Source organism: Oryzias melastigma, linkage group LG12 (genome assembly GCF_002922805.2).
Source record: "Oryzias melastigma strain HK-1 linkage group LG12, ASM292280v2, whole genome shotgun sequence".
Classification (NCBI taxonomy): Eukaryota; Metazoa; Chordata; class Actinopteri; order Beloniformes; family Adrianichthyidae; genus Oryzias; species Oryzias melastigma.
The window spans coordinates 6,838,552-6,850,604 of record NC_050523.1 but is presented as its reverse complement, the minus strand read 5'-3'; the positions used below and the strand labels follow the sequence as shown (position 1 = coordinate 6,850,604).

Sequence of the window (12,053 nt, the reverse complement as noted above, 5' to 3'; positions counted from 1 at the left end):
GTGTAATTTTCCATGAATCAGCAGAACGTGGAGTTGCAATCAGTGAATGTGACTCATGAGATATTGGACCAGTTAGTTGGTGAAGGAGAAGATTATAATTCTGATTTTGAAACATTTTACGATAATGGACGATTACCGTGTTGAAGAGGAAAACCCGAGGAGACAAAGGAGGAGCGTCAGACCTTGTTTGAGAACATTCAGTTGGAGAGGATTGCTTAGTTTTTTTTTAATACATTTTACATATGGTTTTGAACTTGTATTTTGATTATTTAGCGATGGTTTTGATTTTGTTTCTTTTACAGATACAGGTTATAAGTAAAAGAAATTGTGTAATACAATGAAAACATGAATGTAAAAAAAAACTATGGATTTCAAGAATTGTCAAAAAACCTGATTTAAAGGTGAATAATCAAAGCAAAGACATGTTTAGCTCAGAATCATTAAAAAAATAAGTTAAAAAAAAGGTCAAAAGGCCCCTGGTGGAGCCAGTTATTAAAATAATCATGTATTATGTGGTACAAACTCTAAATTTGGATGTATTTTAGCATCCCCTCTTTCAGAAAAGCATGTTAGCCACATTAAAATCAAAGATTTTAAAGTAAATATAATATATACGATATTAGAGATGTCCTAATTTGATCACATGATTGGAGATTGCTGATTCAACAAATATTGGATGTTACCTACCGATTGGTATCAGATATTTAATTTACTCCTATTATGATCAGCACTTTATACTTGTAGCTAATTATTCCTGATAAATACTCCACTGGAAGTCTGCATGTCATTAACTGATCACGACATTATTGCCATAAAGCTCAGCAGAATACAGCAACAGCTCAAACATCAAGCTAACAAAACCAGTTCAGTCAAGCTAGCGAGATGTTCACAGATTTGAACTTCTAGGATCAATAACTCTTTAAAAAAATGCTTTAAACTAACAACAAGTTTCGCTGTTGCCTCATCTCAACTCGAACAACACACTTCAAATGCCTTTTAACAGAAAAAAAGAGAAGCAGAGAGAAGGCTGCACAGCAGCTGCTAACTGCGCTAAATGCTAGCCTCGTCAGCTAACCCCTCAAGTTAAATTTTGATATGCTTTTTTTATTTCTCTGACAGAGCCTGAATTAAGTAAATTACCAGTAACAAGTGTTGTAATAAACCCAAAATGTAAAGTTTCTTCAGAGGTTTAAAACTAAAAATGCCATAATCCTCAAAAAACTAAATAGCAAATAGTTCTAATGAAATCTGCTAGTCATAAAAACTCATTTATTCATGGTGCAATAGAATCATCTTTAATTCTTAAGAATTTTAAATTGAGATATTAATCACATTTGATTAAAAATGTTAAATAGTTCTGAAGATGTAGCTAAAGTTAGTAAACTTTTTTTACATGACTAATTATTGACTATATTTACTACATATAGATATGTTTGTTTTTCTTCCTTGGTAATAGTTGCACTATTTTTACTAGATTGTCTGGGTTGCTTCACATAAGTACTCTGTTCACATGTTTAATGACAAAAGAATGTTAATGACAAAAGAATATAGGACAACCGAAATCTGTTTATGAAATTTGTTCATTTTCTAAAATGTTTTACAGAAGTTTCATATCAGGACTCTGTATCAGCAGATACTAAAGATCAAATTACTCTGAATCACATCGAGTCAAAAAATAAAAACCTGGTTGGGACATTCCCATTTGATTTAGATGAAGTATTTTGTAAATACCCTCAAGTTTGCAGACTGCATTTTACTGAGACGCGTGGAAACAGATGTTGAATATTTTTATAACATTTGAGTGCATGGCTGCCATATTGGATTTTTCTTGTGGCTAACGTGCTTTTCTGAAAGAGGAGATCCCAAAATACATGAAAATTTGATGCTTACAACGCACAATTTGTCTGAAATATTAACCTAACCGGTTCCGCTATATTTTTATCTGGTATTTGATTTGGATACTGGACTGTCGATTTTGCTTTCTGACTATAGTAATGCTTAGTATCAGGACTTGTAGACTGAATTCTTAAATCTATCAGAAAAGGATACTTTTCTTAATGTGAACAAACTGAATAAATTGTGTAAATGTCCAGATGTTGAAGTGTCCACACACCTAACCTTCACTTTGAGAATAAACTGAAGTGGAATGAAACTTGTATAATGTACCACTTACCTGTGATTTAACACCAACTTGCCCATCAATACATCAACCACTGCTTAGTAATTCTGTGCTGATGCCGTCTCAACATTTTAAGCTCATTATTTGCAGTGACAAACCTAAATGTTCTCAGTCATCACTAATGGTGAATTCACTTAGATCTGCATTTTTACCCTTCAAAAGTTTGAAGATGTGAAATCTCACCTTGTTCACCTCACTGCAACTTCATTGAAAAGTGAAGTATTTGGGTATTTGTGGTGTAATACCAAGTTGTAGGAGCTGACTATGAGACTCGGAGAACATCCTGGACTCACCAATTTTCTACTTCCTGGTTTCTTTTCTGAGAATCAGCACCGATTTAAAGCAACACTTCCCAAAAATAAGCAGCTCTTGTCACCGTGTGATCTTTTGGTTTGCTGTTGAAAGTTCAGAGTGTGAAAGCAACTCAAACCTAATGAAAGTGGGAAATGCCACAGGCCAAGAAGAGATCCCTAGACATAAAAATGTCATTATTTTGGTCTGACACCACCTTATGACCTGGAGGTCTTCTTGCGATTTTCTATAAGATGTATCGTACATTTTCAATTGGCGTTTTAATAGTAACTAATCATTGCATTAAACTATTCTAATGCATGGTCATGTAAATTCTTATGGAGGTCACACAGATGCAAAGTTAGCCAAACTATGAGATGAAACCATAGAAACAAGAGGTAAATATTTTTAATTATTATACCTAAATGTATCTGTTAAAGAATCATGAAATAATATCTGAAATAACCCTTTTCCTGACATTCTCACATTAAAACTACATAAAATTACATTCCAGCCAGCTTATTATGCCATGTAGGTATGCAGCTGACATTCAGTCACTTAATTATCCTGCATTTGTCATGCAAATGCATCCTTTCCCTGGATGCCACAATTTACAGAACAGCTATTTATATTTCCAAGATGATTAATTGTTAAGAGCTGAACCTTAAACACAGTGTTTAGAGAACTCCAGTGCAATGAATAGCCTTCTGGTTAAAATATTCAGCAGAAATACAAATGACGATCATGGATCCATCAGGTGGACAAACTGGAACTGAGAAGCGCGCCGACCTGCATCGACTTTTCCACACCTGGTAGGGTCTCAAAGCCTTCACTGGAAATCATCCAAGATGAAAACAGACAAACCACTGGTTAAACAGGCTTCCCGCCCCTTATCTCACCTGCTACTGGTGCCATATGGCTGAGAGTCCATGCCAAGCAGTTTGAGGAAGAGGCCTTGTGTCTGTAGTTTATTTTTGTAGATAACTTAGTCTCCAGTTGGGAAGCAACCAACACATTTGGCAGGAATTTCAAGCGTTTGTTAAAACCTAAAATTAAGAATTGGAATATACTGAGTGTGAGACACATGTATGACACTTTTGAACTCGTTGAAAAAAATTTGATAAATATTAAAGATTTCAGCCTATTTGTCGATGATGTTCTGCCTCTGCAGAGATTGATTTTCTTTCAAACCCTTCTTGTTGTTTTTCTATTGACAAGCTTTGTTTTCACTTTAAGACATTGATTCTTTGAATCGACTAATACTTCCTGAGTTTGTGCCACTAATCTTTCAATAAATGCTCTCATGAATGAAAAAAGACAAACATTGGCAGTCATGTACTTTTAAAAATGACATAGAATCATTTCTGAGAACATTTATCAGTTGCTTTGTGTTCCACCTTACCTAATGTATGGCCACTAGCTATACATGAGCTGTAATAAAACTATCATTAAAGTTAAGCCATAAGGGAAGAGCTTAGAGTAGGGTGTCTAAAGTCAGTCCTCAAGAGCCGGTCTCCTGGTGGTTTTCAAGAAACTCTGCCTTATCTAGAGTTGGGGTGGGATTATACAAGTTCGTTTCCTTCCACTCCCTTTCAAGCGATCACTAAGTGATTAGTAATGTCATGTATTGGGACCTGATTGCTTGAAATAAACCATTTCATTCATTCGTTCATCTTTCATAAGACCAATAAGGAGCTTCAATGGTAGGTTGGTTTAAAAACATGTAGGACACCGGCCCTCAAGGACTGACTTTAGACACCCCTGGTTTAGAGGTACCAGTAGTATCAGAGGGTTGTTGGAAAACTAGATGTGCTGGAGAGACACTATTTGTCTGCATGGAAACACTTTGTTGTCTACCCAGAAGAGCTAGAACTCTTAGAAGAAGGAGCTCAGGGAATCCTTGCTTTGATTGCTGCCACAGCCCATTGACTGGACTGAGTGACCCCTCCCCCCTGGCGTTCCAAACAGGAAGTACCCGCTGACTCCCAAAAAAAATATCATAGACTTCTATAGCTATTAGTCAATCATCCGTTTGTCAGGATAACTGTTCTTACTCTGAAACCTTTTTAAAATATTTTTCTGAAGTACAAGTTATAAACGAGTGATTCAGATGCCTCGATGAAAGTATGTAGTCTTATGTCAAACATTTGATTGCCGTGGACTTCCAACAAGCTCACTCCTGATTGGCGAGAGTGGTTTCCACAGAAACTTGGACCAATCATGACTTACGTTTGGCTTGAACATGGCAGCGTTCGTTCGCAAAAAAAAAAAAAATGGCGACTGAGTTGACTTCATTTTGTTGGAGCCGAAAGTAAGTCATTTTCTATGAGTGGCGTCACACTCACAGTTCTCATATATATTCAAAGCTACAGCGGATGCTTTGAGAAAACTTTTTCTGGACTTTTGTAGCTTTGTTTATCAGTTTTAGGCAGACAGAAGCTTTACGTATGGTTATATATATATATTCTCTAAAAACATCAAAACATTTTCTGATCTAAGTCATAAATAATAAAAGGAGGGGATTCTGTGTAACCCTCAACCAAGAACATTTGAACAAAGACTCAAAAAATTAAATTAAAATCTGTCAATAGCTAAAGTACCATTCCAATCATCTATTGATCTCTATGTAGTAAAAAAAAGTTCTCAGTAGTCTTTTAATAATTCGTTATTATGCAGTTCAAAGTAAAAAGAAAAAAAGTGTGGTTTTCAAGGACATAGTTTCTACAGAGTGGCAGTAGTTAATTAGAAATTCATTTAGAAGTTGTGGTTGGTACTGTTAGCGGAGTATGGGAGATGAGGATCCTCCACTTCCTGTTTACACTCTCTCCCTCTAGCTTACAGCCCCTCACACTCCTTTTATGACATTAGCAGTGCATCAAGAATGATTAGCCTTTGTGGAGCTATCCAGGAGGAAAATTCAGATTTACGTGGATCTTGAGCGGAGCAGGAAGTCTGTAGCTTGTCATTGTAGGTTCATTGTTACATCTACAAGATTTATTTATTTACATATTTACATCTGCTTCTGATTCCCAATGATTTTAGTAAAGAAATACTCAGAAATGCAAGTTTAAGCTTAATTTTATATCCATCATTAGAAAAAATCCCACAAAACACAATTTTCATCAGAGAGGTTCTTTAAAAATGTCACCTTATCCCGGCCCCTTTATTCTAAGAAGTGCCGACATTGCACTTTTTTCTTTCTTCAATGACCCTGGTTACATTCATCATTCATCCCTCCCCTCCTGAGGACAGCATGTTCATCACAGGAGGGAGTAGTTCTGGTTCAATCCCTGCGCTAATGATTAGACATTACTTGATCCTTTTAGTGGGCCATGGAACTGGAATCCGTGTGTTCGTAGGAGGTTTTACCCCATTGAGGTATTCGAGTCTGGTATAATACCACTCCTCCAATTCAGACTGGGAGCTTTGTATTTGATGGAGAATGTCCTGAAATCGGTTTTAGGGCTTTTTCTGAGCATTGTCAAATCTTCTACTTATCCAAATGTGTTTTAAATTTATTTATAACCATCCTTTAAGAAGTCACCTGAACAGGTGATTTGTATAGGACACTATTGGGAGTTTAAATCACTGTTTTTAAAAAATAATTGACTGCACTCTGTTTTATATTGATTTTTTTCCCCACGAATTGTAAGTTCTTGGAGTAAACCACTCCAACCTGCATCCATATTTCACATTCAAGAGGAGGAGGTTGAAGGATTTGTTCATTCTTTCAACTCCAGTTTGGAACGACTCCCAAAAAGCGCACATTTATTCTATTTCCTTTAGATTTTTCTTTCTTTTTAAAAATAATTGCGTCTGATTTGGGTTGGGAAAGGAGGGAACACGGCGCTGAGGAAGAGGAGGCGGTGAGGCAGCGGCACAGCAATCGGCGGCAGGGTGGTACAGAGGAGGAACGCAGCCTTGGAGCGCGTCGCGCATACCGAAGGGAGCTGCTGACTGACAGTCGGAGGAACGGAGCGCCCCGTGCGGCTCAGGAGCAGAGCGCGCTAATCTCCCCGCAGCCGTCTCTGTCAAACAGCAGCCACACCAGGACCGGCGCCAAAGGAGCCGCTCTCTATCCATCCATCCAGCTCGACGCAGGAGCGCGAGGAAAGGACGCGGCCGCTTTTGCGCGCCTATCCCATCCTGTCTGCGCCCGTGAACGCGGACCTGCGCTGCGTTTGAAACTATCCTCTGAGTGGACGGACGAAGAGGTCGGGCTGGATTCATCAGCCCAAGAAGATTTTGGGGAAATTCCTTCCCCTGGAATAGAAAAGACTGCGCTCCGTGGTGGATAAATGGCTTTTTGTGTTTTCTTATCAAAACAATGAAAACATCTTTGAGCCAGATTTAATTTTAAAAGTGGAAAAAGAAAAACTCTCCGATCTGTAAAGGCTGGATTAAAGGATAGAGGTTCGGGAAACTCTCGGAAAGGATTTCAAGTCTCATTTTGAGGCGCATTTGTTTTTTTAACAGCATTCTCTCACACCTTTAGCGCCGGGTTTTGCCATGGAGTAAGCTTGAATCCCAGCTGGAGACTTTGTAAGAGTGGGCTCTTCCTCTTGTCGCCTGGAACACGCAGGCGGGTCTGATGCGCATTTTCTTCGTGGGATGGTAAATGACCGATGGGGAACCATGAACAGCTCTTCTGAACTCGAAGATGGAACTCGGAATAAAAACCAGGTATGTCTGCGTTCAAGTCGGAGTGCTGCAGCTGCTTGGCGCAGTGTTACCACGCTGAATTTGGTGGCGTGCCTCTGGGGCGCATCGGAGCTGCGCATCGGAGCAGTGGCCGCAGACTTCCAGAGCTTCTGTTCCTGTAAAACACCCGCAGATCTCACGAGTCATGCGTGTCATTGCGTGAATGTGATAGCTGAGCCTTTTACAAATGACTGCTGAGGCGCGGGGGAATCACTGCACCGCCGTTTGCGCATCTCGGTTGCATCTTTTACGCATTCCTCACATTTGTGAACTCCAGCAGTGAGGGACTTTATCACTTTTTTTGTATTATTTTATTAAAAAAATGAAATGAAGTCCACATCCTGACGCTTTCAGTGAGAGTCAGCCTCCAGCTCCAGGAGTTGAAAAGGAGCGGACGTGATTTGTGTTTCAGTCAGTGTGGGAGGGTTACTCTGGGCGCGCGGGGGGGAGTGGGGGGTGTGTTTTCACAAGGTCAGTGGATGGTTATTGACGTCCCAAAAGGGAGAGGTGCCGTTTAGCATAGAAGTGGATTAGGGCATCAAAAAAGGCTGGAAGGAAAATGATGCTTAAAATCATCTGGATTTTGAATTTTGGCTATTTTTGTTTCTGCTAAATTTGGATTTTGAATTTAAAATATGTTCTGTCGTTTAGAATTTAAGCTCTTTTAAAATTTACTTAAATGTAAGAATTTCCTTTTTGTCCTAAATTTTTAATAGGTAGTATATTATTTTACTAACAACTTAAAGAAAATAAAAAAAATAAATCTTTCTTTTACAATTGCAAACTTTTATTCTTTTAAATTTTGTCTTTTTTAAAATATAAACTTAAATGTGAGAAAACATTTTTTATTCTGAGCTCATTTTGCAATTTATTTTACATAAATTTATTTTTTTTTTCTCTTTTTTTTCCCCTTTTAGACTTATAACTTGTAGTTAAGAGTTTGGAGTGAAGAATTTAAAACATTTTAAAACTTTTTTTTTGGTGGCCTTAGTCATCTTCAATATGTTTGGCTAGATGTGGGCGGAGCTACGGGGGAGCAAGGGGGGCCACATGCCCCCTTGCAAATAGCTCCGCCCCCACTTGCATTTCAATTTTTGAGCCAATATCAAGTATCAATATTTACTAAGATTAAGAAATCATCAATACAAGCTTCTTCTTTCTTGCTTTATAGTAGTTAAGAAGAAAATAAAATAAATATTTAAAAAAATGCAATAATAACAAATCTATTTAAAGAACACATTTTTTTTTTCCTTTTTTTAAGGATAAAAAAAATACTAAACACAGTTTCTCTTTGAAATATGAAAGAGGTGCAACTCTTGTAAGTTCCATCAAAGATGGAGGGCCTGACGAGCTTTTACAAGCTGTGTCAACAGTCAAACGTGTCTGTGTGATTGTGGGAGGATACCTGCACACTGTAAAAAGGGATTTTAACAGTAATAAATGCTTTCTCGTTCATACTATTTCTTTTTGTTCCTTCCATCGCTGCATTTAAAAACAGCAAAACTGAATATGTGCCCTAAGCAGCACCTTCACTAAAAACCTTTTAGACGACTTCAGTTTGATTCTTTCGGTGTGCTACAGTTAAAGGAAACCTTCTGGCTCCGGATTTGTCCTCCTGCAGATTTTGGAGTCACTTGTTGACGTCTGAGCCGGGCCTCGGCTGGAGTCTTTAGCTGCATTAGCATCGGTTGATCAAAGGTTGGAGGTAACTTGTGTAGTCTCTGATTTGAGGCAAGTGTCGCTCACAACTTTCACTATTTTACGCTTATGGGTCACCTAAAAACCCATAAGTGGGATTTAATGTGTTCGTCGTGTCCCCTGTAATACAAGCATCTGTTTCTGAGACTGCTCAGCTGGCCTGGAAGAAAAAAGAAACACGATGAGCTTGATTTGATTTTTTTTTCTTCCATGTTTCTGTTCTGAAAGACTCTGTGGTGCTGAGTGGAAAGCTTAGAGGAAGAAGAGGCAAATGTGTCCCACAACTTGAACACTTACCGCAGATCAGACAGCATCAGGGGATGTGGGATGAGATGAGAGGTTGTGGGAAATGGGGATGGCTAATGCTCTTCTCTGTCCCCCTCCTCTCCACTTTAATCTGTCTCCTCCCGCTCTTGCTGTTTTGCCATCGCACACAGACAAACAAAAAGGCGCTTTCTCTCAGCCTTCTGCCTGTAATCTTCTACTGTCAGACCATGCCTTTATCTCCAAGCTGGAGCTGTTGACACAGTCGTTTCAGACGCAAAGACGAGGGATCAGGTAACAGATCCCGGATTGTGTTTGAGTCATAAAAAGATCTTTGATATTTTGATGGTATCTTTGCTTTTTGATTGGTCATCAAAGATGCTTTTTTTGTCTACAGACTGTGACTAATGGCTGTAAACAGACGGACAATAGGTGTGGTGACCCAGTAGTTTGTATTTAGCAGATTGAAATCCAGATAATTAGCTTAGTGGCTGCTGCTGAACCTGGGAGTGTTGAAACCCTTTCGCTCGATTATTCTAGAGCAGAGGATCAACGTCACCCTTCAAGACCATCAGTATGTTTAATTCTGTAGTATAAGTGGAACTTTTATATTTGAAAGAATGTAGTAAGCTGCCATGTGGTCACTTGATGAAGTTATTTTAGTTTTTTAATAGGATCAAATCTGGAAGTCAAAAAGATTTCTTTGCTACAGAGACTTTTGTAGTATCCGCTATCAATGCACTTTATTATTTTGTTGGGGTGTCGAAATCTACAATTCCAAAATCCAATGTCCCAAAAATGTCCCATAAGTCTCTTCGATTATTATTAGATTGGTAAATATAGACCACAATGCATTGCATTGTTATAAATCATCCAATTTTCATCATCAGAACATGCGGATTAATTAACTGTCCTCCTAAAATGTTTGTATTTATTAGGTTTTCTACTTTAGAAAATTGAAGTACTGAGCATGTGTCTGAATTATGTTAAAACCCAGGAATAGTCCTGAACTAAAAAGTCTTTCAGAGGTTCGGGAGAAGTGTGGGAATTAAGATGTAGCCTTCAATTTTTAAAACCTTAACATTTACTTAAATGCAAAAATATATATGAAACAAAATCGGTTAGCAACTTAGCATTGGTTTCAACCAAATGTATTGTAGATAAATTTAATAGTAACACATTTATTTACACACATTTAAATAGAAAAACCAAACGTTAACATTTTTGTTCAGCCAATTTTTAGCAGAAAAACAAACAAAAAAAAATTAACCTACTTAGATTTAGTAAATACTTTTTTTAGTAGATCAGATTAATCCACCATATCTACAAAGTTTTTCCTATAATATGGTCTGGCGGTGGTACAGCCACATAAATGGCGGCTTGGTAACACAAACAAAACTAAAAGTACAAATCATTTGTTCTAAATTAGATGAAGCAAAAGACTAGACTGTCCTTTGGGGGTTGCTGGAGCCTATCCCAAGTACTGCTGGGCAAAGGTCAGGTACACTTTGGACAGTTTGTCACAGGGTCACACATAAGGTTGTACCAAAATATCGATATTGCGGTCTATCGCAATATTTAGTACTGTAATTGATTCTCGATGGGTTCTCACCAAGTATTGATCTTTTATTTTTTTAATAACGACACATTCAGGAGAACATGCAAACTCAATGGCTCTGGCTAACCACTATTCCACCATGCAGCTCTAGACTGTCAATGCAAAGTATTTAATCTGTTGGGAAAATTCCTGATTATTTGCAGCTCAAATCGAGTTGGTGCTAACAAGTTTTGCAAACGACAAAGGAAACAGTGGCACAACATGGACTAAAATGTTGTTTTATTGGTAACTACCATATTTTTCAGACTATAAGTCACATTGGAGTCTAAATCACGCTTCAGGGAGAAATATATTTAGCTAAATATGAAAACATGAGTGGACATTTCATCTTGAAAGGAAAACTATCCTAACAGAGTTCACTGTCATAAAACATTGATGCTTATTTTGCTTAATGAGACATTAGGGGAATTTAGTAGATTAGTCCCACATATAAAGAATTCTTCAGACCATGGGATAAGAATATGCTAACAATTATGGCTAAAATCTCACGATACTATGCAATTCACGATACGCTCACGATACCGATTGTATCACAATATAGCAAATATTGCAATAACCAATATGTTACCTTGGTAATCTACAATATATGACTATTTTCCAAACACATATATCAATTTATTTTCCCTAAAACTTTTTGTTGAATTTAAAATTAAACTAAACTCTTTATATCACTCTAACTCACTAAATTCATTACATTTTTCATCCTTTTTCTGTTGCGTTGAAAGTTTGAGCAACACTTCTTCTTCTTCCTTGTTGATTTATGTTGCAAATACTGATACACATACCTGCAACGCCCTCTAGTGGTTGTGTCTTTTTATTTTTAAATGATCGCATAAGTTGCACCTGAGTATAAGTCTCACCGCTGGCCAAGGTATGCAAGAAAAACACGATTTACGGTACTTCCTTTTGTAATCCTACGTTAAACCAACTACTGCTCAACATTACTATATAGATATTGTTGATTTATTTGCTTTGAAAGTCACCCACATTTTTCAGATGCATTTTTAAAATCAGCCTAATTAAAACCTTTAATTGTCCGTTGCTTAAAATCACCGACTCGATACATGCCGACATTTAAACTATTCCTAGTTTACTGTACCTGTTCCTTTCCTGAACATTCTGTACCTATAACCATAGAACAGCAGTGGAGCCCTGGGGGTTCCCATCTTGACTGGAGGTAATCAATAACTCTGAGAAAACTCAAAAATTCAGTGCAGAAAAACCACAGAATGCATTTGTTTCTCACCATTGTTTCAGTTGTGTTTCAAGAAGCAATTTCCAGAAAAATGAATAAATAAAGAA

At 37.6% G+C, this 12,053-nt stretch overlaps 1 protein-coding gene across 4 annotated transcripts in view; it reads left to right on the top strand.

Moving 5' to 3' along the window:
• Positions 1–12,053, top strand: part of fibcd1 (fibrinogen C domain containing 1) — a 222,721-nt gene that overhangs the window by 29,032 nt on the left and 181,636 nt on the right. The window contains exons 1-2 of one of the 4 annotated variants that reach the window (XM_036214652.1): positions 6,173–6,883; positions 6,966–7,153. The exons of 2 other annotated variants lie outside the window; for them this stretch is intronic. In XM_036214652.1, the coding sequence (XP_036070545.1) occupies positions 7,082–7,153 (72 nt within the window). In that variant the 5' untranslated portion in view covers positions 6,173–6,883; positions 6,966–7,081. Of the gene's footprint in view, positions 1–6,172; positions 7,154–12,053 lie in introns of those variants that run through there. One more of the 4 variants, XM_024299836.2, reaches the window with a different exon arrangement.